The sequence below is a fragment of the Artibeus jamaicensis genome, unplaced genomic scaffold, assembly GCF_021234435.1.
Source record: "Artibeus jamaicensis isolate MK-2021 breed Jamaican fruit bat unplaced genomic scaffold, CSHL_Jam_final contig_886, whole genome shotgun sequence".
In the NCBI taxonomy this organism is placed as follows: Eukaryota; Metazoa; Chordata; class Mammalia; order Chiroptera; family Phyllostomidae; genus Artibeus; species Artibeus jamaicensis.
The window spans coordinates 717,921-742,737 of record NW_026522002.1 but is presented as its reverse complement, the minus strand read 5'-3'; the positions used below and the strand labels follow the sequence as shown (position 1 = coordinate 742,737).

Genomic DNA, 24,817 nt, shown 5'->3' with positions numbered 1-24,817 from the left:
AGCTAAATAAAATTGAGGCGTGCAATTTATCAGAAGCAGAATTGAAAGTAATGGTCATAAGGATGCTCAATAGCATGAAAAAGACATAGAAACAATTTTTATAAAGGACCATTCAGAAAATAAATAATACAATGTCTGAAATTAAGAATGCACTGGGAAGAATAAAGAGTATGTTGGATAGAGCAGAAAATTAAATCAGTGATTGAGAAAACAACATAGGAAAAAACACCCAATCAGAGAAGCAAAAAAGAGAATGAAAGAAATTTTAAAAAGAGGATAGTTTAAAGGACTTTTGGGTCAACATAAAGCACAACATCATCTGCATCATAGGGTAGCAGAAGGAAGAGAGAGAGAATGAGAGATGGAGAACCTATTTAAAGTAATAATGACTGAAAATATCCTTAACCTGGTGAAAGAAAAAGACACACAAGTCCAGGGAGCATAGAGTCCCAAACACAGTGGACCCAAAGAGGCCCACACCAAGACACATCATAATTAAAATGGCAACAGTTAAAGACAAGGAGAGAATCTTTAAAACCACAAGGAAAAGACAGTTACCTAGAAGAAAGCTCCCAAAATACTTTCAGATGATTTCATAACAGAAAGATTTCAGGCCAGAAGGGATTGGCATAAAATATTCAAAGTGATGAAAAGCAAGGACCTACCACCAAGGGGTATTTTATCCAGCAAGGCTATCATTTAAAATTAAAGGGGAAATAAAGAGCTTCCCAGACTAGAAAAAGCTAAAAGAGTTTGTCACCACCAAACCAGTATTACAACAAATGTTAAAGGGTTTGCTTGAAAAAAAAAAACAGTACGAAAAAAACCAAACAGAGGAACATAGTTAAAAGAATAAAATGACACTAAATACATATCTATAGATAATCACTATAAATATAAATAGCTTCAATGCTCCAATCAAAATACATAGGGCGGCTGAATGGGTAAAAAAAGAAGACCCATATACATGCTACCTACAAGAGATCCAATCAGAATGAAAGATACATACTAAAAGTAAAGGAATGGAAAAATATATTTTATGCAAATGGAAATTTTAAAAAGTTGGGGCAGCAATACTTTCATCTGGCAAATTAGACTTTAAAACAAAGGCGATAGTAAGAGACAAAGAAGGATAAAGGGAGAAATCCAACAAGAGGATATAACCCTTGTCACTATTTATGTACTACACATAGGAGCACCTAAATATGTAAAGCAAATCTTGATTAATGTAAAGGAAGATACTGACAGAAATACACTCACAGTAGGGGATTTTAGCATCTCATGGATATCAATGGGCAGAAATTCCTGACAGAAAATCAACAATGAGACAATGGCTTTAAATGACACACTAGAATGAGTGGATTTAATTGATATCTTCAGACAGTTTTCTCCAAAGGCAGCAGAATATACATTCTTTTCAGTGTGCATGGAAACTTTTCTAGGATGGGCCACACGTTAGGAAACAAATCTCAATAAATTTAAGTTTGAAATTGTATCAAGCATCTTCTCAGACCAAAATGGTATAAAACTATATGTCACGATAAAAAAGCTGAAAAACACACAAAAACATGGATGCTAAACAACATATTACTAAACAATGAATGGGTTAACATTAAATGGATGGAAAAACATTAAAAAAATACCTTGAGTGGAATAAATCAATTTAATCCAAGATACCTTGGATTAAATGAATGGAAAAACATTAAAAGATACCTTGAAAGTGGAATCTAATGAACTAAAAAACTGACAAAAAATAGAAATAGAAGTATATATACATAGAACAGATTGACAACTCTCAGAAGGGAGGGGAAAAAGGACTGGATGGAAAAAGGTGAAGAGATTAGCCAAAGAATGTATAACCATAACCCATAGGCACAAACAGCAGTGTAGTGATAACCAAAAAGAAGGCAGGGTGGCAGCTAGGTGAATTGGGCCAAAAGGGGAAATGGAATATCTATAATAGTTTCAATAATAAAAATAAAGTAAAAAATACCTTAAAAGAAATGAAAATGAGAACACAATAATCCAAAAACTATGGAACACAGCCAAAGCAGTCTTAAGAAGGAAATTCATAGCATTACAGGTCTATATCAAAAACAAGAAAAATCTCAAATAATCAATAAAACTTTACACTTAAAGGAAGTTGAAAAAGAACAATAAACAAAGACCACAGTGAGTAGAAGATGGGAAATAATAAAGATCAAAGCAAAAATAAACAAAATAGAGTTTAAAAAATGCAAAAGATCAATGAATCTATGAAGTGGTTCTTTGAAAAGTTTTTTTTAAAGTGGATAAACATTAACCAGATCATCAAAGAAAAGGAACTAGGGCCCCAATGAATAAAATCAGAAATAAGGAGAAGTAAAAACACACCAAAGAAATACAAATGTTGTAAGAAAATATTACAAACAACTATATGCCAACAAATTAGACAATCTGGACAAAATGGATAAATTCTTGAAAACATAGAATTTTCCAAAATTAAATCAGGAATAATCAGGGAATCTGAATACACAAGTATAACTAGTGAAAATGAAGCAGTAATTTAAAAATTCCCAACAACATAAAGATTTGGACTGGGTGAATTCACAGGTAAATTTTACCAAATATTCAAAGAAGAACTAACATCTCTCCTTCTCAAACTATTCTAAAAACTTCAAGAGGAAGGAAGACTTCTAAGCTCATTTTATGAGCCCAGCATTATCCAAATCCCAAAACCAGATAAAAATACTACAAAGAAAGAGAATTACAGGCCAATATCCCTGATAAACATTGATGCTAAAATCCTCAACAAAATATTAGCAAATTATATTCAACAATTAATTAGCAAGGTCATACACCATGATTAAATAAAATTTATTTGCAAATATTAACCCATAAACATGACACACCACATAACAAAATAAAAGATAAAACCACATTATCATATGGTTAATGGATGCAGAAAAAGCATTTGATAAAATTCAGCACCCATTTAGATAAAAACTCTCATCAAAGTGGAAATAGGGGGTACATACCTGAACATTATAAAGGCCATATATGACAAACCCACAGCCAACATCATACTCAGACAAGAAGGAGAAATAAAATGGGGACTTCCACCAAGATGGAGGCACAAGTAGAAACACTTTACCTTCTCGCACAACCAAATCTAAAAACAACAAAGTTTTAACAATAATAAACGCAGCCAACCCACAGAAAATTGAACAATACATAGTCTGACAACAACAAAGCACTCAGCTAGATCAGTAGGAGGGGCGGGGCCAGCAGCAGAGTGGGTTGGGCATAAAAGATCCCCTGACCCAGGCAGCCAAGGGTGAATCCCAGGTGTTGGGTAGCAACAGGTGGACCCAGTGAAGGTGCAAGGAGGCTGGCTGACTGTGGTCACACATTTGCACACAAATAAACCAGCAAAGGAATGAGCAGTGAGAAGGACCGCACAGGCCCCAGCAGCAGGAATGAGCAGAGGGGACTGCTATTGCTCCCTCTCTGACCCCACTCCCACATGCAGTGTCACAAACCAGCGACCTGGGTGACTCACCCTGGTGAACAACTAAGGCTCCTCTCCTCATACATAACAGGCGTGATAAGATCAAAACATGGCTCAAGAACTCAGAGCCCCAGAGCCCATAAATTTAAGCGAACAAGAAATTGCCAACCTATCAGAGGCACAGCTCAAAACACTGGTGATCAGGATCCTCACAGAACTGGTTGATTTTAGCCACAAATTAGAGAAACATATGAAGGCTAAACTAATGGAAATGAAGGGAAATAAACAGGAAAACAATAGTGATGGAAAGGAAACCGGGACTCAAATCAAGGGAGTGGACCATAGGAAGAAAAAAATTACCAAACAGAAAAGAATGAAAAAACAAGAAATCAAAAAAATTAGGAGAGGCTAAGGAACCTCCAGGATATCTTTAAATGCTCCAACATCTGAATTATAGGGGTACCAGAAGGGGAAGAGGAACAGCCACCAGTGGAAACCTTATTTGAACAAATAATAAAGGAGAATTTCCCCAATCTGGCAAAGAAAATAGACTTCCAGGAAATCCAGGAAGCTCAGAGAGTACCAAAGAAGTTGAACCCAAGAAGAAACACACCAAGGTACATCATAATTACATTAGCCAAGATTAAAATGAAGGAAAGAATCCTAGAAGCAGCAAGAGATAAGAGGACAGTCACCTATAAAGGTGTTCCCATCAGACTGTCAGCTGATTTCTCAAAAGATACCTTGCAGGCAAGAGGGGGCTGGAAAGAAGTATTCCAAGTCATGAAATCCAAAGATCTACATCCAAGATTGCTCTATCCAGCAAAGCTTTCATTTAGAATGGAAGGACAGATAAAGTGCTTCTCAGATAAGATCAAGTTCAAGGAGTTCATCATCACCAAGCCCTTATTATATGAAATGTTAAAGGGACTTATCTAAGAAAAAGAAGATAAAAAATGTGAATGGTGAAAGGACAGCAAACTCACAGTTATTAACAACCAACACCTAAAACAAAAGCAAACTAAGAGGACAGCTAGATCAGGAGTGGAACCATAGAAATGGAGATCACATGGAGGGTTAGCAACAGGGGAGTGGGAGGAGGAGAAGGGGGGAGAAGATACAAAGAATAAGTAGCATAGATGGTAGGTAGAAAATAGGGGAGGGCAAGAATAGTAGGGGAAATAAAGAATCTAAAGAACTTGAGACACATGGTCATAAACTAAAGGGGGGAATGGTGGGGGAAGGGTGTGCAGGGTGGAGGGGAATGAAGGGGGGAAATAGAACAACTGTAATGGCATAATCAATAAAATAAAAATAAAAATAAATTTTTAAAAAAGAAGAAATAAAATGCATCCAAATTTTTGTGAAGGAAGAAGTAAAATTATCATTATTTACAGATGACGTGATACTGTATATACAGAACCCTAAAGATTCCACCAAAAACTGCTAGAACTTATGAGTTCAGTAACATAGCAGGATACAAAATAAAGACCCTGAATAGCAACAGGAGTCTTGAGAAAGAACAAAGTTGGAGGAATTATGGTGCCTGATAGCAAACTATATTACAAACTCATAATAATCAAAACAGCATGGTACTGGCATAAAAATAGACATGATAAATGAAAGAGAATTAAAAACCAAGAAATAAACCCACTTTTTTATGGGCAACTAATATTCGACAAAGGAGGCAAATTGTACAATGGGATAGTCTATTCAATAAATGGTTTGGGGAACATTAAACAGATATGTGCAAAAATTTTAAACTAGATCATCTTTTTACACCATACACAAGGATGGATCAAACTCAAAATGGATCAAAGAATTAAATGTTAGACTGAAAAGCATAAAAATCATAGAAGAAAACATAGGCAGTAAAATCTATGACATTTCTCTTAGCAATATGTTTTCTGATCTATCTTCTTGGGCAAGGGAAACAAAAGAAAAATAAATGAATGAGACTACATCAAACTAAAATTGTTTTTTCACAGCAAAGGAAATCATTAATAAAATGAAAAGACAACCTACTGAATAGAACATTTTTGCTGATACATCTGATAAGGGTTTAATATTCAAAATCTGTAAAGAACTTATAAAATGCAACATACACCCCCAAAACCCCCCAAAAATCCAATTAACATATTGGCAAAAGACCTGAATAGACACTTCTTCAAAGAGTATGTATAGATTTCCAACACATATATAAAAAGATGCTCATTATCACTAATCATCAGAAACGCAAATTAAAACCACAGTGAGATATCACTGTACAGCTATCAGAATGGCTGTCATCAATATATCAACAAAAAGCAAGTGTTGGTGCGGATGTGGAGAAAGGGGAACTTCTACTGTAGTGTTGGTGGGAATACAGATTGGTATAGCCACTGTGGAAAGCAGTATAGAGTTATCTTAAAAAATTAAAAGTGGCTCTGCCTTTTGTGTCTCGATTGGTTGGAGCATTGTCATGTACACCAATAAGTTGCTGATTTGATACCTGATCAGAGCATATAACTACGTTGTGTGTTTGCTCCCCAGTCAGGGTGCATACTGCAGGCAACCAAATGATGTTTTTCAAATCAATTTTTTTCTTTCTTTCTCTCTGTCTCTCCCTTTTCCTCTCTTTAAATATCAATGAACACGTCCTCAAATAAGAATTTTTTAAAAAAATAAATAAGGCATTTCAAAAAATATTAAAAATGGAATTGCCTATGACCCAGTGATTCCACTTCTGAGAATTTATCCAAAGACACCTGAAACACTAATTTGAAAAAATATATGCACTTCTATGTTTTTTGCAGCATTATTTAAAATAGTCAGGATCTGGAAACAGCCCAAGTTTCCAACAGTAGATGAGTGGATAAAATAGCGATGCTACATTTACTCAGTGGAATACTACTTGGCCACAAAAAGAAGGAAATCTTATCCTTTGTGACAGCATGGATGTACCTGGAGAGTATTATGCTAAGTGAAATAAGCCAGTCATAGAAAAACAAGTACCACATGATTTCACTTATAAGTGGAATCTAAGAAACAGAATAAACTAACAAGCAAAATAAAACAGACTCATAGATAGAAAGCAGGCTGACAGCTAATTGGGAACATGCTGGGGGAAGGTGGAGGGATTAAGCAAAAAGGAGGAAAAAATCTCATGGACATGGAACAGAACAGTGTGATGACCACTATGGGGGACAGGGGAGGGGAGTATGGGTGTGGGGTGTAAATGGTAATAGATACAGACTTGACATGGGGTGCTGAACACACAATACTGTTTAGAGATGATGTGTTGTAGAAGTATACCTGAAACATGTATAATGTTTTTGGCCTGTGTCACTCCAATAAGTTCAATGGGAAGGAAGGAAGGGAGGGAGGAAGGAATGAGAGAAGGAAGGGAGGGAGGGAGGGAGGGAGGGAGGGAGGGAGGGAGGGAGAGAGAGAGAGAGAGACAGAAAGAGAGAAAGAGAGAAGAAAGAAGAAAGGAAGGAGGGAAGGAAGGAAGGAAGGAAGGAAGGAAGGAAGGAAGGAAGGAAGGAAGGAAGGAAGGAAGGAAGGAAGGAAGGCTGAATTCAAAAAACAATATAACAGACACCAAACTATTTTTTAAAGATTTTATTTATATTTAAAGACAGGGGCAGGGAATGAGAAAGAGAGGGAGAGAAACACTGATGTGTGAGAGATAATCTGTTGCCTCTCACATGCCCCTAACTGGGACCTGGCCCACAACCCAGGTATGTACCCAGACTGGGAATTGAACTGGTGACCTTTTGCTTAACAGGCTGGTGCTCAATTCACTGAGCCACAACCACCAGGACAGACACAGAATATTTTCATAAAACATAGAATGTTTGCTTTCTAGTTAGAAAAAATTTTTACTATCTTCTCTGGAGTAGAATAAATACAGAAAAAAAACTTTTTCTTTTGAACAGAGTAAAAAAGAATCAAACTCTAATTCTATGTCAGCTTACTTTTAATATTTAAATTAATTAAATTTATTTCAGTATTATTCAGCTTAACCATATGTAAAATTTCTTCTCAAGATTTCCCTTTACAAACCTTCTACACTTTCCTAGTCTCTTTGAACTAGCCTCTTCTTTTATAAAAACTATACTTTATTGATTATGCTATTACACTTGTCCCATTCTCTTCTCTCCTGTATTTCTTTCCACCCTGTACCCTCCCTCCCACCATCATTCCCCCCAACTTGGTTCATGTTCATGGGTGATACAGATAAGTTGTTTGGCTTCTCCATTTTCCATACTGTTCTTAACCTCCACCTGTCTATTTTGTACCTACTATTTATGCTTTTTATTCCCTGTGCCTTTACCCCAGTCTCCCCAGACCCCCTCCCCACCGATAATCCTCCATGTGATCTCCATTTTTGTGATTCTAAACTTGTTCTAGTTGTTTGCACAGTTCCTTTTTTTATGTTCAGTTGTTGAAAGTTGTGAATTCATTGTCATTTTAGTGTTCAGAGTTTTCATTATCTTCTTTTTCTTAGGAAACTTCCTTTAACATTTCATATAATAAAAGCTTGGTGATGATGAACTCCTTTAACTTGACCTTATCTGGGAAGCACTTTATCTGCCCTTCCATTGTAAATGATAGCTTTGATGGATAGAGTACTCTTGGATGTAGGTCCTTGACTTCAGTGACTGAGTACTTCTTTCCAGCCCCTTCTTGCCCAGATGGTTTCTTTTGAGAAATCAGGTGATAATCTAATGGGAACTCCTTTGGAGGTAACTGTCTCCCTTTCTATTGCTGCTTTTAAGATTTCCTCTTTTATCTTTAATCTTGGGAAATGTAATTATGATGTGTTTTGGTGTGTGCTTCCCTGGGTCCAACATTTTTGGGACTCTGAGTTTCTTGGACTTCCTGGATATCTATTTCCTTTATCAGATTAGGGAAGTTCTTCTTCATTATATGGGAAGCTCCTTCCAGATTAGGGAAGCTCCTTCTTCCTTTCTGCTGCATAGTATTCCATCGTGTAAATGTATCACAGTTTTTTTATCCACTCATTTACTGATGGACACTTAGGTTGCTTCCAGCACTTGGCTATGCACCCCAATGTTCATAGGATGGAGGGTGGGAACTGTGGATGAATGGAGACACCTGGGTGATTTGATGTTTAGCCAAAAAGCTCTGCATGAGACGTGATGCACAAGTGGGTGTTGTTTGTGATGAAGCTGCCAATTACCAGTTGCCCATAGTTGCAACCTTCTGAATTATCCTAATAGTTTACATGGAGAAACATTCAACCTTAACACAAAATTTGATGCAGATTCATTTCTCTGCTCAGTCATTTTTAATGTACTGGCCACATAGTCACATGCTTGCTCAATGGCTCTACATATCCCACTGACTAGTACAGTGAAGTCATCATTGTTCACACATGGGCATTCCAGTCCACTCTCCTTGGCAGCCAGATAACGTCAATGTCATGCAAACCATACTCATTATATTAACAATGGCTGGACTTTTTCCAGGTAGACCTCATAATACTCCCCAAAATACTATTGAACAAATATTTATAATTCTCTCCCTTTCACAGATGATGAAACTGAGGTGCAGACACATTACATAATTTGCTTGAGTTCATACAACTAGTGGTAGAGTTCTGTATTTAAACCCAGTGTGTCAACTCCATGGCATGCTCTATTTGCTAGCTGTTAAGTCACAGCTAACAACTATTAGGTCACAGCTAGCTATTAGGTCACAGCTAACACATGATAAAGTTGGGATTCAATCCAGGATAATTTAGCTTCTCTTTTTCATTTCTAAATTGAGGTCAAGAAATTCAGTAACTTATCATGGTTATAGAACTAAGAGATGGTAGAAGCCAACTTTGAACATACATCTGTCTGATTCCAAAGTCTTTCTGTTTCATCTCTGCCTCAGAGTGCCTTCACAAGGCTCAGTTCTTTTTCTCCCTTCATAAAGGAAAAAAAAGATTTCCTTTTGTAGTGGGTCCTGTACTACTTGGGAAAGGGGAAAAAAATTTCAGCACCAATCTTAAACTTCATGAAGGCAGAAACTGCAGATATAGCAGGTACTCAATAAAACTTTGTTTGTCAACTCATTCAGCAAGAAAAATTAGCAGGGGCTTAAGCAGGCACTATAAATGCAATGCCCAGGCAGGTATTATAAATTAGTAACATGAGTCATTGAGTTATAAAAGGAAACAGTTGCGCTGGAGTAAAGCACAGTACAAAAAAAGCACTTCAAGATATCTTCACTCATATAATATTGACACCCACCCTTTGCACTGAAGTGCAGAAAAGTCAAATAGATAATAGAATTGGGAAATAAATCTAGATGATGTGGCTTCAGGATGAGCACTTTTTTCTCCCATTTCTGAACCGTGAACTATATTTTAATTACTGTACTGTAATTAAAATAAAAAATTTAGAAAAAAACCCCAAAATATAATGAAGAAGAACTTCCCTAATCTGATAAAGGAAATAGATATCCAGGAAGTCCAAGAAACTCAGAGTCCCAAAAATGTTGGACCCAGGGAAGCACACACCAAAACGCATACACATACTCCCATTTCATTCACCGTGAAGGTGAATGCAAGTAAGAGAAACATAATGGTAGTATGTAGATCTTCACAGGAAAGGAAAATCTCTGAGTATGTTGTGAAAAATTAGGAATTAAATAGAGGGTGCCTGGATGTTATGAGGCCTATCTTAAGACTGAGTGATATAAATACTATACACGGCCTGCCAGAGGGAATGTGTAATGGTCTCTTCATTCTTTGCTTTCATCTTAAAGCTTTCTGTAAGTACTCTCTAAGCAGTGATACTTTCCGTGAGAAGGGAATGTTGTCAACCCAACCAACAAGCACATCTTTAGATTGCTTTTCTATTTTTTTAATTGTTGTTCAAGTATAATTGTCTCCATTTTCACCTCACTACACCTGCTGCCCTGCTGATTCCTGCCTCCCACCCTCGAACCTACCTGCCTTGGCTTTTCCATGTTCCTTCCCCTATTTTCTCCCATTATCCCTCTTCTGACAGTGCTAATTTATTTGTTCTAATGCTTCTGTTCACTCACATGGACCTTTCTCATGATCAGTAACACACATTCACAGAGAATTCTGATCCATGTTCCTCTGCCCTTAAAATCATCAAGCTGAAGGGCCAGGAAGCTGGACAGTCATGAATTATTGCTAATTGTATAATCCTAGTAACCAAGAGGAGTTTTTCTGAGTTCAACAGCATTATAGCAAAGTTTCTTCACTTGGTACTGCTACTACTGCAGGGACTGTCCTGTTCATTGTGGGATGTTTGGAGCATCCCTGTTCTCCATCCACCAGATGTTAATTGCAGCCTCTCTCATGTATGACAACCAATGCCTCCCTCCAAACATTGCCATCTGGCCCCAGGGGAGGGGGTAATTTCACCCCTGCTAAGTACCACTGGATTAGAGATATAAACACCCATGAGAACACATGTATACATGTCTACCCACAGTGTATATAGTCACCTTGGCATAGGGACTATTTTTGGGCTTTGCTTCTTTCTTTGGATTTTTTCTTTACTGTTATAGTTTTTTTCTTGTTTGTTTATTTATTTGAATGTTTTTTTCTATGTTGGTTGGTTAGTTGGTTTTTAATCCTAAGAGGAATTTTTTTCTTTAATCTTGACTCCTATTTTTTTGATTCTGTCCATTTCACAAAAGTCTTTCTGAAGAGTTAATTCTATCTGCTAACACTACTGACTACAACTGTGTGCTTAGCACCCTGCTGAGCATTGCCCATGTTTTTTCTTTAAGTTTAATCATCAAAATAAGAGGGAGATGCTGTTATTCCCATATTACATACAAAGAAACTGAAGTACAAGGCAATTAAGTCACTGGACCTAGGATTCACTGTATTTGAGTGGGAGATCTGGGATCCAGTCAAACTGTCTGAACAAGGGGTGTCTGATTTCCTTGTTTGCCTTCTTGTCCCCTGCTCTCCTTTTTTGTGGCAAGGGGAGATGGGTGAAACCTACAATATCACTAATGTGTGCCCTAATCTCAGGGTATTAACAAATGTGAAATTTGGCCTATGAGTCATAATCACACATGTACATTTAAATCATGTGTTATGAGCAGTTTATGTAAACTTTGGTTTAATTGCCAGGAGTACAGAGGAGAGCTGGCACTGACTGTGAACACGTTTTTCTCTTGTCACCACCACCAGAGTGTCTCTATGTGTTCCCCTGCCAGTGGAACTACCGTCCTGATCACTGCATGTATGGAAGCAACTGCAGAGGGGCTGAGCTTGAAGGTGTATCTGTTCTGCATGGGAACCGAGGTGTCTATCATGATGATAAGCAGCCGACTTTCAAAGCACTCTATGAAGCAATACGGGATGTAAGTGTGTTCTTGCTATCATTCAGTAGATATATGCTTACCTGTGGGGGCGACTTTCCTTGCAAGTCCCCCCAAGTGCCACAGGTGAGAGTAAATATGACCAAGACATGATGTGATCTGCTTGGGGAGGAGAAGTGGCCATTTTTCCAGAGGAAAAAGGCCGTGAGCAGTGGCCAGTTTCTTAGGAGGAAAAGGCCAGTGGCAGCCAGTTTCTCTGAGGAGAAAAAGGCCTCGAGAACCCTCCTCCAGGGCCTTTTATTGGGTTGTAATACACAGGAATACAGGGTGGCAAGGCTCAAACAGCAGATAACATTTCAAAGAAATCTTAGTATGAGTCAGTCTGTCGGGAACAGAGTTTTAGGGTTTCTTGTTCCAACCCTTAACATATGAATGAAAGCACTCTTAGCAGGTTTATCAGTGAGTCTTTGTGATGCCAGATTTTTTCCCCAGGATATGCTCTAGCAAGAAAAGGAGCTGTACCTCTCCCCATCGGGTATTCAGGCTTAAGGGGATTAGAGCCAGGAAGCGCTTCTCCCAGAGAACATGGAGACTCAGGCTATGTCAAAGGGTGGGGAGGCCAAAGTCCATTGCTCCCTCTTTGTTGCAACCCCCCAAGTCCTTCCATGAAGGCCTCCCAAGTGTTCGAGTCTGTCTTAGGTCCTCCCCCCTCACTATGAGGGGTCTTACCCTTCATTGACTTCTGACCAAACTTTGGGGGCAGGGAAAGGAAACTTGAGGCAGCGTTTGCTACCAGAGATAAGCTTTGTCTCCTGTGGCTCACATTCCAAAGGTCATCCCTTGCCCTTAGCCACAAGGGGTTGAGATACAATTCCTAGAACCAGGCAGAGTGATCTACAACACTTACCAGCACAAAACAGTATGGGTATTTTGGTCATAATGTTCTTGGAAGGCCAAATAATTCCCCACAAGCACTGAGTTATACCAGTTTTCCCCAAACTCAGTCACTCTATTTCAGTATACACAATTTCCCCTTAATACTATACTTTATTCACTCTTTACTTAATATTTCCAAGTAAGTCACTCACTTTTGTTCTCTTAATTTCACTAAAGCAGGAACTTTTATATCAGAAAGGGAAACCCTGTGCCAATTGCCATGATAGAGGGTATTGGGTTAGGGTAAAGATAATACAATAAGAATAAAATGATACTCACTTCAAGCTAAGTGTTGCCTTGTTGCCAATTCCACCCTGTTGAACAATCAGGTGTGGAAGTGCTCAATTAGAACAAGCAGACAAAATGAAAATAATAATCAAGTCTTTATTCATATACCACAGCTTTTTCATCTACTCATCTACTGATAGGCACTTGGGGTGTTTTCTGATCTTGGATATTGTCAATAGCACTGCAGTGAACATGGGATGCTGTGTCACATTTACTAAATGGAATAGTACTCAACCTTAAAAAATTTATAACAGCATGTCATAATTTTTGTGACAGCATGGATAGAACTAGAGATTATTATGCTAAGTGAAATAAGCCAGTCAGAGAAAGACAAATAGCATATGACCTCACTCATACATGGAATCTAATGAACAAAATAAACTAACAAACAAAATAGAAACAGAGGCATGGACACAGAAACTGATAGCTGTCAGAGGGGAAGGGTTTGGAGGACTGGATGAAAGAAGATGAAAGGATTAAACAAAAATGTGCATATACATAACACAAAGACACAGACAACAGTGTGGTGACAGCTAGAGGGAAAGGGGGAGGGTGGAGATAGGTGGAGATGGGCAAAGGGGATAAATGGGGACAGAAAGACACTTTGGGTCAATGGGCACATGATGCAGTGTGCAAATGATGTTTTATTGAGTTTTACATTTGAAACCTGAGTCGTTTTGTGAACAATATCCACCCAATAAATCCAATTTTTTTTAAATTTATATGCTTTATTTATGTCCTGCAATTGTACAAGCAAAAGAGAAAAAAAGAAGCTCCGGCTCCTTGGTGTGCAATATTTACTTTTTACACACCAAGGAGTGCCGGGCAGGAATCAAGTGACTGTAGCAGAAAAGCAGCACTCATCTCAGGGCTCCTTAAATTTTATGGACCCCTCAGCCAGGGGGTGAGGGATGAGAAGGAAAAGAGGGAGGAGTGGAGACGCAGCTTCCTCTCCCTCCCCTAATAAGAAAGCTTTCAAACAAAGGTGCCTGGGACAGGACTGCAGACAGACATGCTCATGAACATGGGGGTTAGTCATTGAGTGTGACAGCAACTCCCTCAAGAAAAATATAGTACACTGCTTGTGTGCCAAGTCTGGTGTGGGGAGGGCAGCCTTTCCCAGAGGTCTACCAAGATGCCTCGTCACCGCCTATGGTTGAGTCAGAGATGTCACACCTAACGTTTTAGCCTGAAACTGCACTCCTCAAAGCCCAAGGACTCCTCTTACTACCTTGAAAAGACTGATTACCAAATGGTGAGGAGAACTAAAATATATATGTGAACTATCTTTTTGCAGTAAATGGGAAGATTGAGATAAATTACTTTGAAGTTTACCGTCTAAGATCATGTCAAGTACTGCCTCCTAGTACACTGGTCCCCCAATGTCCATGGGAAATAAGGAACAAGTGGATACTTGAAATTGCAGATAGGGACAAATCCTATATAAACTATGTTTTTTTCCTATATGGTAATCCCCCTTATTCGCAGTTTCACTTTCCATGGTTACAGTTACCAACAGTGAGACACAATCTAAAAATATTAAATGAAAACTTCCAGAAATAAATAATTTACAAGTTTTAAATTGTATACCTTCCTAAGTAACATGATGGAATCTCCCATGCCACCAGCTCATTAGTCACTTAGTAGCCATCTCAGTTATTACATTATATTGTTATAATTGCTCTATTTTGTTGTCACTTATTGTTCATTTTTACTATAACTAATTTGTAAATTTAAATTTTTTAATTATTTTTCTATTTCAATTGCAGTTGACATTCAATATTACGTTAGTTTTAGGTGTGCCACATAGTTATTAAAAATTTATTTAACCTTCAAAGTGGATCTCTGATAAGTCTAGAACCCACCTGACATGATACACAGTTACTACAATATTAGTGACTATATTCTGTATGCTGTGCTTTACATTCCATGACTATTTTGTAACTACTAATTTGCACTTCTTAATCCTTTATATTATTAACCCCAGCCCCCTTGCCCCCCCCAGAAGTGGAATTGCTAGATCATAAGGTAGTTCTATTTTTTAATTTTTTGAGGAAAATTTATATTCTTTTCCATAGTGGCTGTATTAATCTTCAATCCCATCAACAGTGTATGAGGATTCCCTTTTCTCCACATTCTCTCCAGCACCTGTTTATTGATAATAGCCGTTCTGACAGGTGTAAGGATGGTGCTGGGGTTTTGTCATGGTGGTTTTAATTTGCATCTCTCTGGTAATTAGTGATGTTGAGCATCTTTTCATATGTCTATTGACCATCTATATATCCTTTTTGGAGAAATGTCTATTCAGGTCCTTTGCACATTTTTTAATTAGAGTTTTTTGAAGTTAAGTTGTTCAAGTTCTTCATATATTTTAGATAATATTTTAGATAATCATCCCTTATTGAATGTATTTGACAAATGTCTTCTACCATTTACTAGGTAGTCTTTTCATTTTGTGAAGGTTTCTTTTGCTGTGAAAAACCTTTTTAGTGTAATGTCATCCCATTTGTTTATTTTTCTTTTGCTTTTTTTTTTGTCCAAGAAGATAGATAAAAAAAGGTTACCAAGAGAAATATCGAAGAGCTGATTGCCTATATTTTACTAGGATTTCTATGGTTTGGGGTTTATATTTAAGTTTTTAATCCACTTTGAGTTGTGTGTGTGTGTGTGTGGTATAAGAAAGTGGTCTCAATTAATGTTTTTAAGGTTGATATCCAGTTTTCTTAACACTACGTATTGAAGAGATTTTCTTTACCCACATGTAGGCATGGTTTTAATTCTGAGCTCTATACTCTGATCCATTGACCTATGTTCTGTTTTTATGCCAGTACCATGCTATTATGATTCTATAGGCTTGTGGTGTAGGTTGATATCAGATAGCATGATACCTCAAACTTTGTCCTTTCTCAAGATTGCTGTGTCTCTTTGTTCATATATATATTTCAGGATTATTTTCTTTTAGATCTGTGGAAAATGCCATTGGTATTTTGATAGAAATTGTATTGAATCAATAGTTGGCTTTGGGTAGTACAAACATTTTAATGATGTTAATTCTTTCTATCCATGAACATAAAATATGCTTTCATTTATTTGTATCTTCTTCGGTTTCTTTCCTTAATGTCTTATACTTTTCTGAGTACAGATCTTTTACCTCCTTGGTTAAATTTATTCCTAGATATTTCTTCATGTAATAGAATGGGATTTTTTTTAATTTCATTTTCTGATAGTTCATTATTGGTGTATAAAAATGCAACAAATTTCTGGATATTAATTTTATATCCTGCTTCTTTACTGGATTCATTTATCAGTTCTAATAATTTTGGGTGGGAATTTTTAGGGCCCTCTTTATATAGTATCATGCCATCTGCAAGTAATGGCAGTTTTACTTCTTGCTTTTTAATTTGGATTACTTTTCTTTCTTTTTCTTCTCTGATTGCTGTGCTTAGGACTTCCAGTATTATGAATAAAAGTGGTGAAAGTGGACATCTTTGTCTTGTTCCTGATCTCAAAACAAATCCTTTTAGCTTTTTCCCACTGAGTATGGTATTAGCTGTGGGTTTGTCATGTATGGCTTTTATTATGTTGAAATACATTTCCTCTTTCCTGAGACTTTTTATCATAAGTTAATACTGGATATTGTCAAATGCTTTCCACATTTATTTATATTATCACATAACCTTTTACTTTTCATTTTGTTTATGTGGAGAATTACTTTGATTTGCAAATATTGAACCAACATTGCATCCCAGTAATAAATCCCACTTGATCATAGTGTGTGATCTGTTTAATGTATTGCTGAATTTGGTCTTCTACTAATATTTTGTTGAGGATTTTAGCATTTATGTTCATCAGGGATATTGGCCTGTAATTTTTTTGTAATGTCCTTGTCTAGTTTTGGATTTAGGGCAATCATAAAATGAGCTTTGTATCCTTACCTTCTCTTGAATTTTTAACAATTGTTTCAGAAGGGTAGGTGTTAATTCTTTGAATTTTTGGTACAAATCATCTGTGATGCCATCTGCTTCAAGTCTTTTGTCTTTTGCAAGCTTTTTGACTACTGCCTCAATTTCATTAGTAGTTATTTGTCTGTTCAATTTTTCTATTTCTTCTTGATTCAGTATTGAAAGATTGTGTGTTTATAGGAATTTAGCCATTTCTTCCAGAATGTCCAAATTGTTTGCAAATATTTTTTGTAGTATTTTTATAAATCTTTGTATTTCTATAGTGTCAGATGTCACTTCTCCTCTTTTTTTCTTAATGAGTCTGTCTAAAGATTGTATGTGTGTAGGAATTTATCCTGTTCTTCCAAAATGTCCATATTGTTGACAGATGATTTTTATAGTATTTTTAAATAATCCTCTGGATGTCTGTAGTATTGGTTGTCACTTCTCCTCTTTCATTTCTAATTTTAATTATTTGAGTCCTCTTTTTTTTCTTAATGAGTCTGTTTAAGGGTTTATATTTTCAAAGAACCAGCTCTTGATTTTATTAATCACTTATACTGTGTTTTTAGACTGTATTTTGTTTATTTCCCATGTAATTTTTATTTTTTATTTCTAATTACTTTGAGCTTTGTTTGTTTGGTTTTTTGTTTGTTTGTTTGTTTGTTTGTTTGTTTGTTTGTTTTTAGTCCCTTTAGGTGTAAGGTTAGATTTTTTATTTAAGATTTTTCTTGTTTCTTAAAGTAGGTCTGTATTGCTATGAATTTCCCTCTTAGAACTTCTTTGGCTTTTCCATAGATTTTTAGGTCATTGTGATTTTATTTTCATTTTCATTTAACATCTTTCTTGATGTTATTATTAACCCATTCACTGTTTAGTAACATGTTATTTAGTCTTAACATGTTTATGTATTGTCCAGTTTTCTTCTCGCAATTAATTTATAGTTTCATACCATTGTGGTTGGAGATGATGCTTGATACGATTTTCATCTTCTTAAATTTATCAAGAGTTGTTTTGTTGGTTATTATGTAGGAGAGGTTATTATGTAGGTTATTATGTTGGTTATTATGTTGGTTATTATGTATTTGTTGGTTATTATGTATTTTCTTGGAAAATATTTCACATGCTCTTGAAAAAAAATGTATATTTTCTGTCTGGATAATCTATCCATTGATATCAATGTATTTCTAAACTCCCCTATAATTACTGTATTGTTGTTTATTTCTCTTTTTATATTTGCTGTATCTATTTAGGTGCTCTTACATTGGGTATATAAATTTTTACCAGAGTTATATTTTCTTGTTTGATTGATCCCTTTATCATTATAATATGTCCTTTCTTATCTCTTAATATAATTTTTTCAGAGTCTATTTTATTCTGATATAAGTATTGCTAGCCCAGCTCTTTTTTGTTTGTTTGTTTTCATAAAATATCTTTTCTCACTCACTTACTTTCTGTTTGTTTGTGCGTTTCTATCTGAAGTGGGTCTCTTAGACAACATATTTATGGGTCATGTTTTCTTATTTACTTATCTACCCTATGTGTTTTGATTGCAGTATTTAATTCCTTTATATTCAAGTTGATTATGATAGGTATATGAGTTCTGGCATTTTATTATTCATATTTGTGTTTTTATTTTCTTCTTGTTGTCTTAAAGAAGTCCATTTAACATTTATTGTAACACTGGTTTGATGGTGATAAACTTCTGTAACTTTTCTCATCTGGGAAGCTTTTTATCTTTCCTTCAATTCAAAATGATTGTCTTTCTAGGTAGAGTAATTTTGGTTATATGTCACTTTATTCATCACTGTGAATATTTTGAAGCTTCAGGCCTTCAAAGTTTCTGTTGAGAAATCGGCTGACTGTCTTATAGGAGCTCCCTTTTCTCTTGCTGCTTCTAAGAGTCTTTCTTTCTTTATTCTTTAGTGTTTTAATTATGATACATCTTGGTTCATCTTGTTTGGGATTCTTGGCTTCTGAACTTGAATGTCTATTTTCTTCATCTGCTTAAGAAATTTTCAGTCATTATTTCTTCAAATAGATTTTCAATTCCTTTCTCTCTATTTTAACTTCCTGGTACCCATATAATGTGAATGTTTTTACCTGTCATGTTGTCTGAGAGGTCCTCTAAACTCTACTCATTTTTTTGTTATTTTTTTTATTATTGTTGTTCCAGGTTAGTGTTTTCCTGTACCTTGTGTTTTAAATTGCAGATTCAGTCTTCTTACATAGCTAATCTTCTGTTGATTTCTTAGTGTTATTTTCATTTAAGTTATTTTATTCTTCATTTTAACTATTTTTAGTGGTCCTTATGTCCTTTTTTAAGTTTACTATCTTTTTGTTGAAGTTCTCACTAAGTTCATCTATTCCCCCCTAATTTCATTGACAATTTCAAGACATAGAGTAGCAGTCAGCAAACTTGGGACAAATCTGGCTTGCTGCTTGTTTTTGTAAGACGTGTGGGCTAAGAATTTTTTTGTTTCTTATATTCTCTTTCAAATTTTTTTCAGTTCCCTGTTGTTATCTGAGTATGAGTTTTTAAATGGTTGGAAAAAATGAATAGAGGAATAATATTTTTGGACATGAGAAAATTATATGAAGTTCATAAATTTCAGCATTCATAAATAAAGTCTTATTGAGAATAGTGGCAAACATTCATTTATGTATTGTCTATGGCTGCTTTCATACTGCAATGGTAGAAATGAGTAGCAGTAAATTGACCATATTAGCCCTCAAAGTCTAAAATATCTATTATCTCATCCTTTACAGAAATTTTGCTGAGCTCTGACTTAAAGCATGTAGACTTTTTCAAGTTTTTTTTTTTTCTTTAGGATCTAGGAATCCTCCCAGATTCATTAGCTGGCTTTGGCAGGAGTGAGGTACCAGATTAATCCTGCAACACAGAAACACATTTTTGCCTTTATTAAAATGTGCATTTTACAAAGGAGAATACCAGAGAATTCCAAATCTGAAATTCTCAGAATTGCCTTTTTTGTAAGGAAAGTTTTAGAAGCCTATAAACTAACCCCTCTTTTCCCACATTTCTAGCTGTTGGTCTGCAAAGGCCAGGGAATTTATTTACATAGGAAATTATTTTTGTACTTAGTGACATCATCACATTTAGATATTCAAATGCTGACTCTGGGGGCAAACTCATCAAGGAGTACAAATGGAATATAAAGAGGTATGCAGCAGGTATGTGTACATCAGAGACATTCTCGGAATTTCTTTGTAATCTGTCAGTCCTGGTTTGGAATTGAGTAAGTATGGTTCTTGAGTACAATCTATCTTGTTTGTTTTCTGGAGGATCAAAAAGAGTGTTTCATAAATGGTCTTACCTAAATACTCAATGATGTTGTTCAGCTGGGCCTAAAAATACATTTTTCATTCAAGCCTTTCAATCAGAAATATAATACACCATTATGAAATGTGAATAAATGTGAACAGATTCCATTATAAAAGATGTATTTTCCAATTCTCTACAGTGATGTGCATCATGGTGTAGTGGCGTCAGGGCTTTGGGAATAACAGACCTGGATTTGGGTCCAAATTTTGTCACTTTTTTTCTTAATTAGTTGTTAGCTCTCTCCTCTTCCCTCACTGGGCCTCACTTTCCTCATCTTTGACATGGAGATAAGATTATGAACCTCCTAAAAGTATTGTGGGGTTTCAACAAATGATGGTCTTTAAACTTCTAGTACTACAGTAATCAACATATTGTTGTGCACAATAATTATGTTATTTTTTGATAAGTTTCTCATTTATATATTTCCTTACCTTGCTTACACTTCCTCATTTGCTCTTTCTTTCTCTTTCTCACTATATTTCTCTCAATTCACATGTCTCTTTGAAAATATTTTCCCTTTCCCTTTCTCATCTCCCTTCCCCTCTCTCCCTCTCAATCTCTCTCTCTATGCACACACCTCTTTCTCACCTCCCTCTCTTTCATGCATACATACACATCCTAATCCTGTGTGTATGTGTTTGTGTGAAGTGGAAGTATAATCTCTTCCCTTCATGAGCCAAGGAAATTCATCTATCAGATTACATTCTTTCAATAATTCTTTTATCAATCATCTAAGAAGAACTTATTTTGTGCAGGAAAAATTCTACGTTCTAGGGAAGTCAGAATTTAATAATACTGGCAAAGCCCTATCTGTATGAAACATATATTCTAGATAGGGGAAGCCAGACAATATACACACGAACAAAGAAATTTTAAAAATTGTATTGGATAGTAGAAGGAACAAAAGTGAACCAGGGCAGGGTGATGGGCTGAGTTTCAGGTAAAGAGGAGCATTGATGAGCCATGGTCCTCAGTGTGACCTATGCAAGCCCAAGACTAGATCAGATGAAAGTACCCTTGGGAAAATCTGGGCAAACATGCTGCTAAGTAGAGCAAATAACCTGGTAAAAGTTCCCAAGACATAAAGAAGTTCATTGTTCCTGAAGGACAGGGAAGAAGCCACAGTGCACAGAAGGATGAAACAAGAGGAGAGTGGAGATAAGCACAGAAAGTTCAAGGTGACATGGAACCTTCAGAGTAAGAGGAGAATTGGACTCTTATTCTAATTGCAATGAGAAATTTCTGCATAAATATGATATGCTCCAATTTTTTCTTTAAAAATATCACCTTGGAAGCTTGGTGAAAGGGTGCAAGAGTGAAAATACAAAGGTACTTTAAAGAGACTTGTTAAAACTATTCAGGTGAGAGATGGGATGCATTTTGGTGATAGCAAGAATATGGGAAGCATTGGCCATATTTGGGATATGTTGTCAAAATGGAGTTACAACACATGTTTATGGATGATTATTGAATGATATAGGGGAGAGAGATAAATCAAGAATGATTCCATGGTGCTATGAATAAAAGTATCTTGATCAGGAGAAGATGGCAGCAAAGTAGGTGGGAGTGGAGCACAGTTCTCCATGTGCCCAGCTGGAATACCTATCCAAGTTTCTGAGGAACAGAGTGAACAGCCAATGGAATCCCAGTTTATATGAAATTTGAAAGCAAAAAATTGCAGAGAACATTAAAAAACAGATAGTGAGGAGATTGTGCTGGTACAGTAAGATGCCTGTGATCTGCACAGGGTCCTAGGCCTCTGTGGCCCTCTGGCCTGGTGCCTGCCACAGGATATGAGGAAGAGAGTTAGATCACCAGCTCCCTCGCCTACCAGAAGAGGGAGGGCAGCCCAGCACCAGGAGGCACCTGGATGTTGGAAGTTGCTGGGGGGAATAGAGACAAAGTAGGAGACACACAGAGGCAGTTTATACCTGCTAGGATTGTGGACACCTGCACCACAGAAATTGAGGTGCCAGGCAACATCTGGAGAAGGGAGGAGTTAGGCCGTGTAGGACCCTGACTTGGATAGTCTCCAGACTAGTTGGAAAGTTGGGCTGTGTGAAAAGCCATGCACTTGTTAAGAACAGTGGGCAGCTACTTTGAAAGAAAGTCCGAGCAGTGGCTGGCTCATCCCTAGGGTGATTTGAGCTGTGTGCCCAGAGGCTGAATGCCTGAGTGGAACCATGAGCCCAAGATTGACTCACGTATGTGCCTAGAGACTGAGTGGCTGATTTCAGCCTGGCAGCTCATGGAGAACCTGGGATGGGGGGGGGGGGGCAGGAAACTGTGAATATTTCCACCAAGACCTATTCCTCATCCTCTCAAAACCATAGGGAGAGAGAAAAGTGAAGCCCAGTCCCCTTCTTCCTGTGGCATCTAGGAAGACCAGCAGAACTCCCTGGATAGGTTTATCGTCAACAGGACACTTTCTTTTTTGTTTGAATCCTCTCTCTCTCTTTTTTTTCTTCCCCCAAGTGAAGCAATAAGATGTGGAATCACAAATAGTCCAGAGACAGATCAAAAGGGGTAGTACAAAGCTAAACCCCAAAACTGAAAAACTGAGACAAATGTCACTTTGCTGTCCCATAGAGCTGGCATTTTATTGCTTATGGGTATTATTATTATCTTTTAATTATTTTTACCACTTTTATTTTATTAGTATTTTTATTTTTCTTCCTTCATTTCCCTCTTTTTATTTTTGTTTAATTGGATTGTTTGACCATTTAATTAAGTGTGTTTTCCTTATTCTCTCTTTATTGTATTTTAATTTTCCTTCTTTCACTTCACCTGTATTCCAGTAACACCCTACTCTTGATCAGGTACTTTCTATTCTGGTTATCCAAATTATAGGTTTCTTATCATATTATTGTTGTTCCACTACTATTGTCAATAATTGTTGTTCCATACACTTGTATATCCTACACAGCAACCATTCCTGATCTTAGTACACTTCACTTCAATTATGAACATTATTATGATTGTGGTTAACTCTATTCTCTCTCATACTAAGCCTGCTTTCTATCCTCTACTCTCACTATGTCTCATCATCTAACCTTGCACAAGTGCTCTGTATTCTGGATTCAGCTCACAATCATTCTCCCCTGTAACAAGAGTCTTATCTCTCTTTCCTCTTTTATAAAAAGTGACTAGTTTCATGAAATATCAGTTAACACTATACTTATCCAAAGAATCTCCTATCTTTTCTCTGCTTGCTAGCACTTTAAATCCCATAAAATACTTTCCTGCTCTCTTAGTCCCTTTTGCCTATCCCCTGCCACTGATCACATACAAGAAGAGGCGAGAGCTGCAAATATCAGTATACCTCCTGGAGGAGAAAAACCACCAATAAAGGAACCACCTAAAGGTAAAAACCCAAGTACAACAAGAGAGCACACATGAACAAAAAAAGTGCAAACCAAGACCATCCAGACAAGGAGATCAAAAAGACTACACCACTGAACCTCATAGGATTTCTACCATAGAAGTTCACCCTACAAAGACACTTAGCAAAGCAAAACATCAGGAAGTGTAGAAACAAACAAAAAGAGTTACCTAAAATGGGTAGACACAAAAGAACCTGCAATCAAAAGGAATGGAAGATTCCTCACTAAGAGCTAAATGAAATGGAGGTAACCAAACTATCATATATAAAATTCAAAATAATGGTTATAAAGATGCTCAAGGAACTCACAGACAACTAAAAGGAAATGAGTGAGAACTACATCAGCATGAAAAAGGAAATAGAAACTACAAATCAAAAGCAGGAAAAACTGAACAATAAAATCTCAGAAATAAAAATCACATTAGAAGGAATCAAGCAGGACAGATGAACCAGAGGACTGAATGAGTGAGCTGGATTATGAGGTAGAAAAAAACACCCAGATAGAACAAGAAAAGGAAAAGAGATTCAGAAAGAATGAAGGGGGGGAACAGGAAATGCAAGACAACATGAAATGTAATAATATCCATATAATAGGGATAGAAGAAGAAGAAGAAGATGAAGAAGAGGAGGAGAAGGAAGAAAAGACGAAGGACATGAGGAGAAGCAAGGGATTGAAAATCTGTTTGAAAAAATAAATATTGGAAAACTTTTCTAATTTAATGAGACAAAAAGTCACATAAATCCAGGAAGCACAGAGAGTCCCAATCAAGAAGAACCCAAAGAGACCCAACTCAAGACACATCAAAATTATATGGCAAAATTCCAAGACGAGGAGAGAATCTTAAAGGCAGCAAGGGAGAAACAGGAAGTTACATACAAGGGAGCCATAATAAGTGTAGCAATTGACTTCTCAATGGAAAGGGTTCAAACCAAAAGAGAATGGCAAGAAATATTTCAAGTAATGAAAATCAGAGGCCTTTACCGAGGCTAATTTACCCAGCAGAGCTCTCAATTAAGATGGAAAGCCAAAGAAGGAGCTTCCCAGACAAAAAACACCTAAAAGAATACACCTCCACCACACCAGCTCTGCAAGAGATGCTAAAGGGACTGCTTTGAGGCTGGGA

General features: G+C 36.6%; 1 protein-coding gene across 1 annotated transcript in view; it reads left to right on the top strand.

Moving 5' to 3' along the window:
* GXYLT2 (glucoside xylosyltransferase 2) overlaps positions 1-24,817 on the top strand; it is a 161,722-nt gene that overhangs the window by 117,673 nt on the left and 19,232 nt on the right. Inside the window, exon 6 of the mRNA XM_037150281.2 lies at positions 11,670-11,842. Coding sequence (XP_037006176.2) covers positions 11,670-11,842 — 173 coding nt within the window. The remainder of the gene's footprint in view (positions 1-11,669; positions 11,843-24,817) is intronic.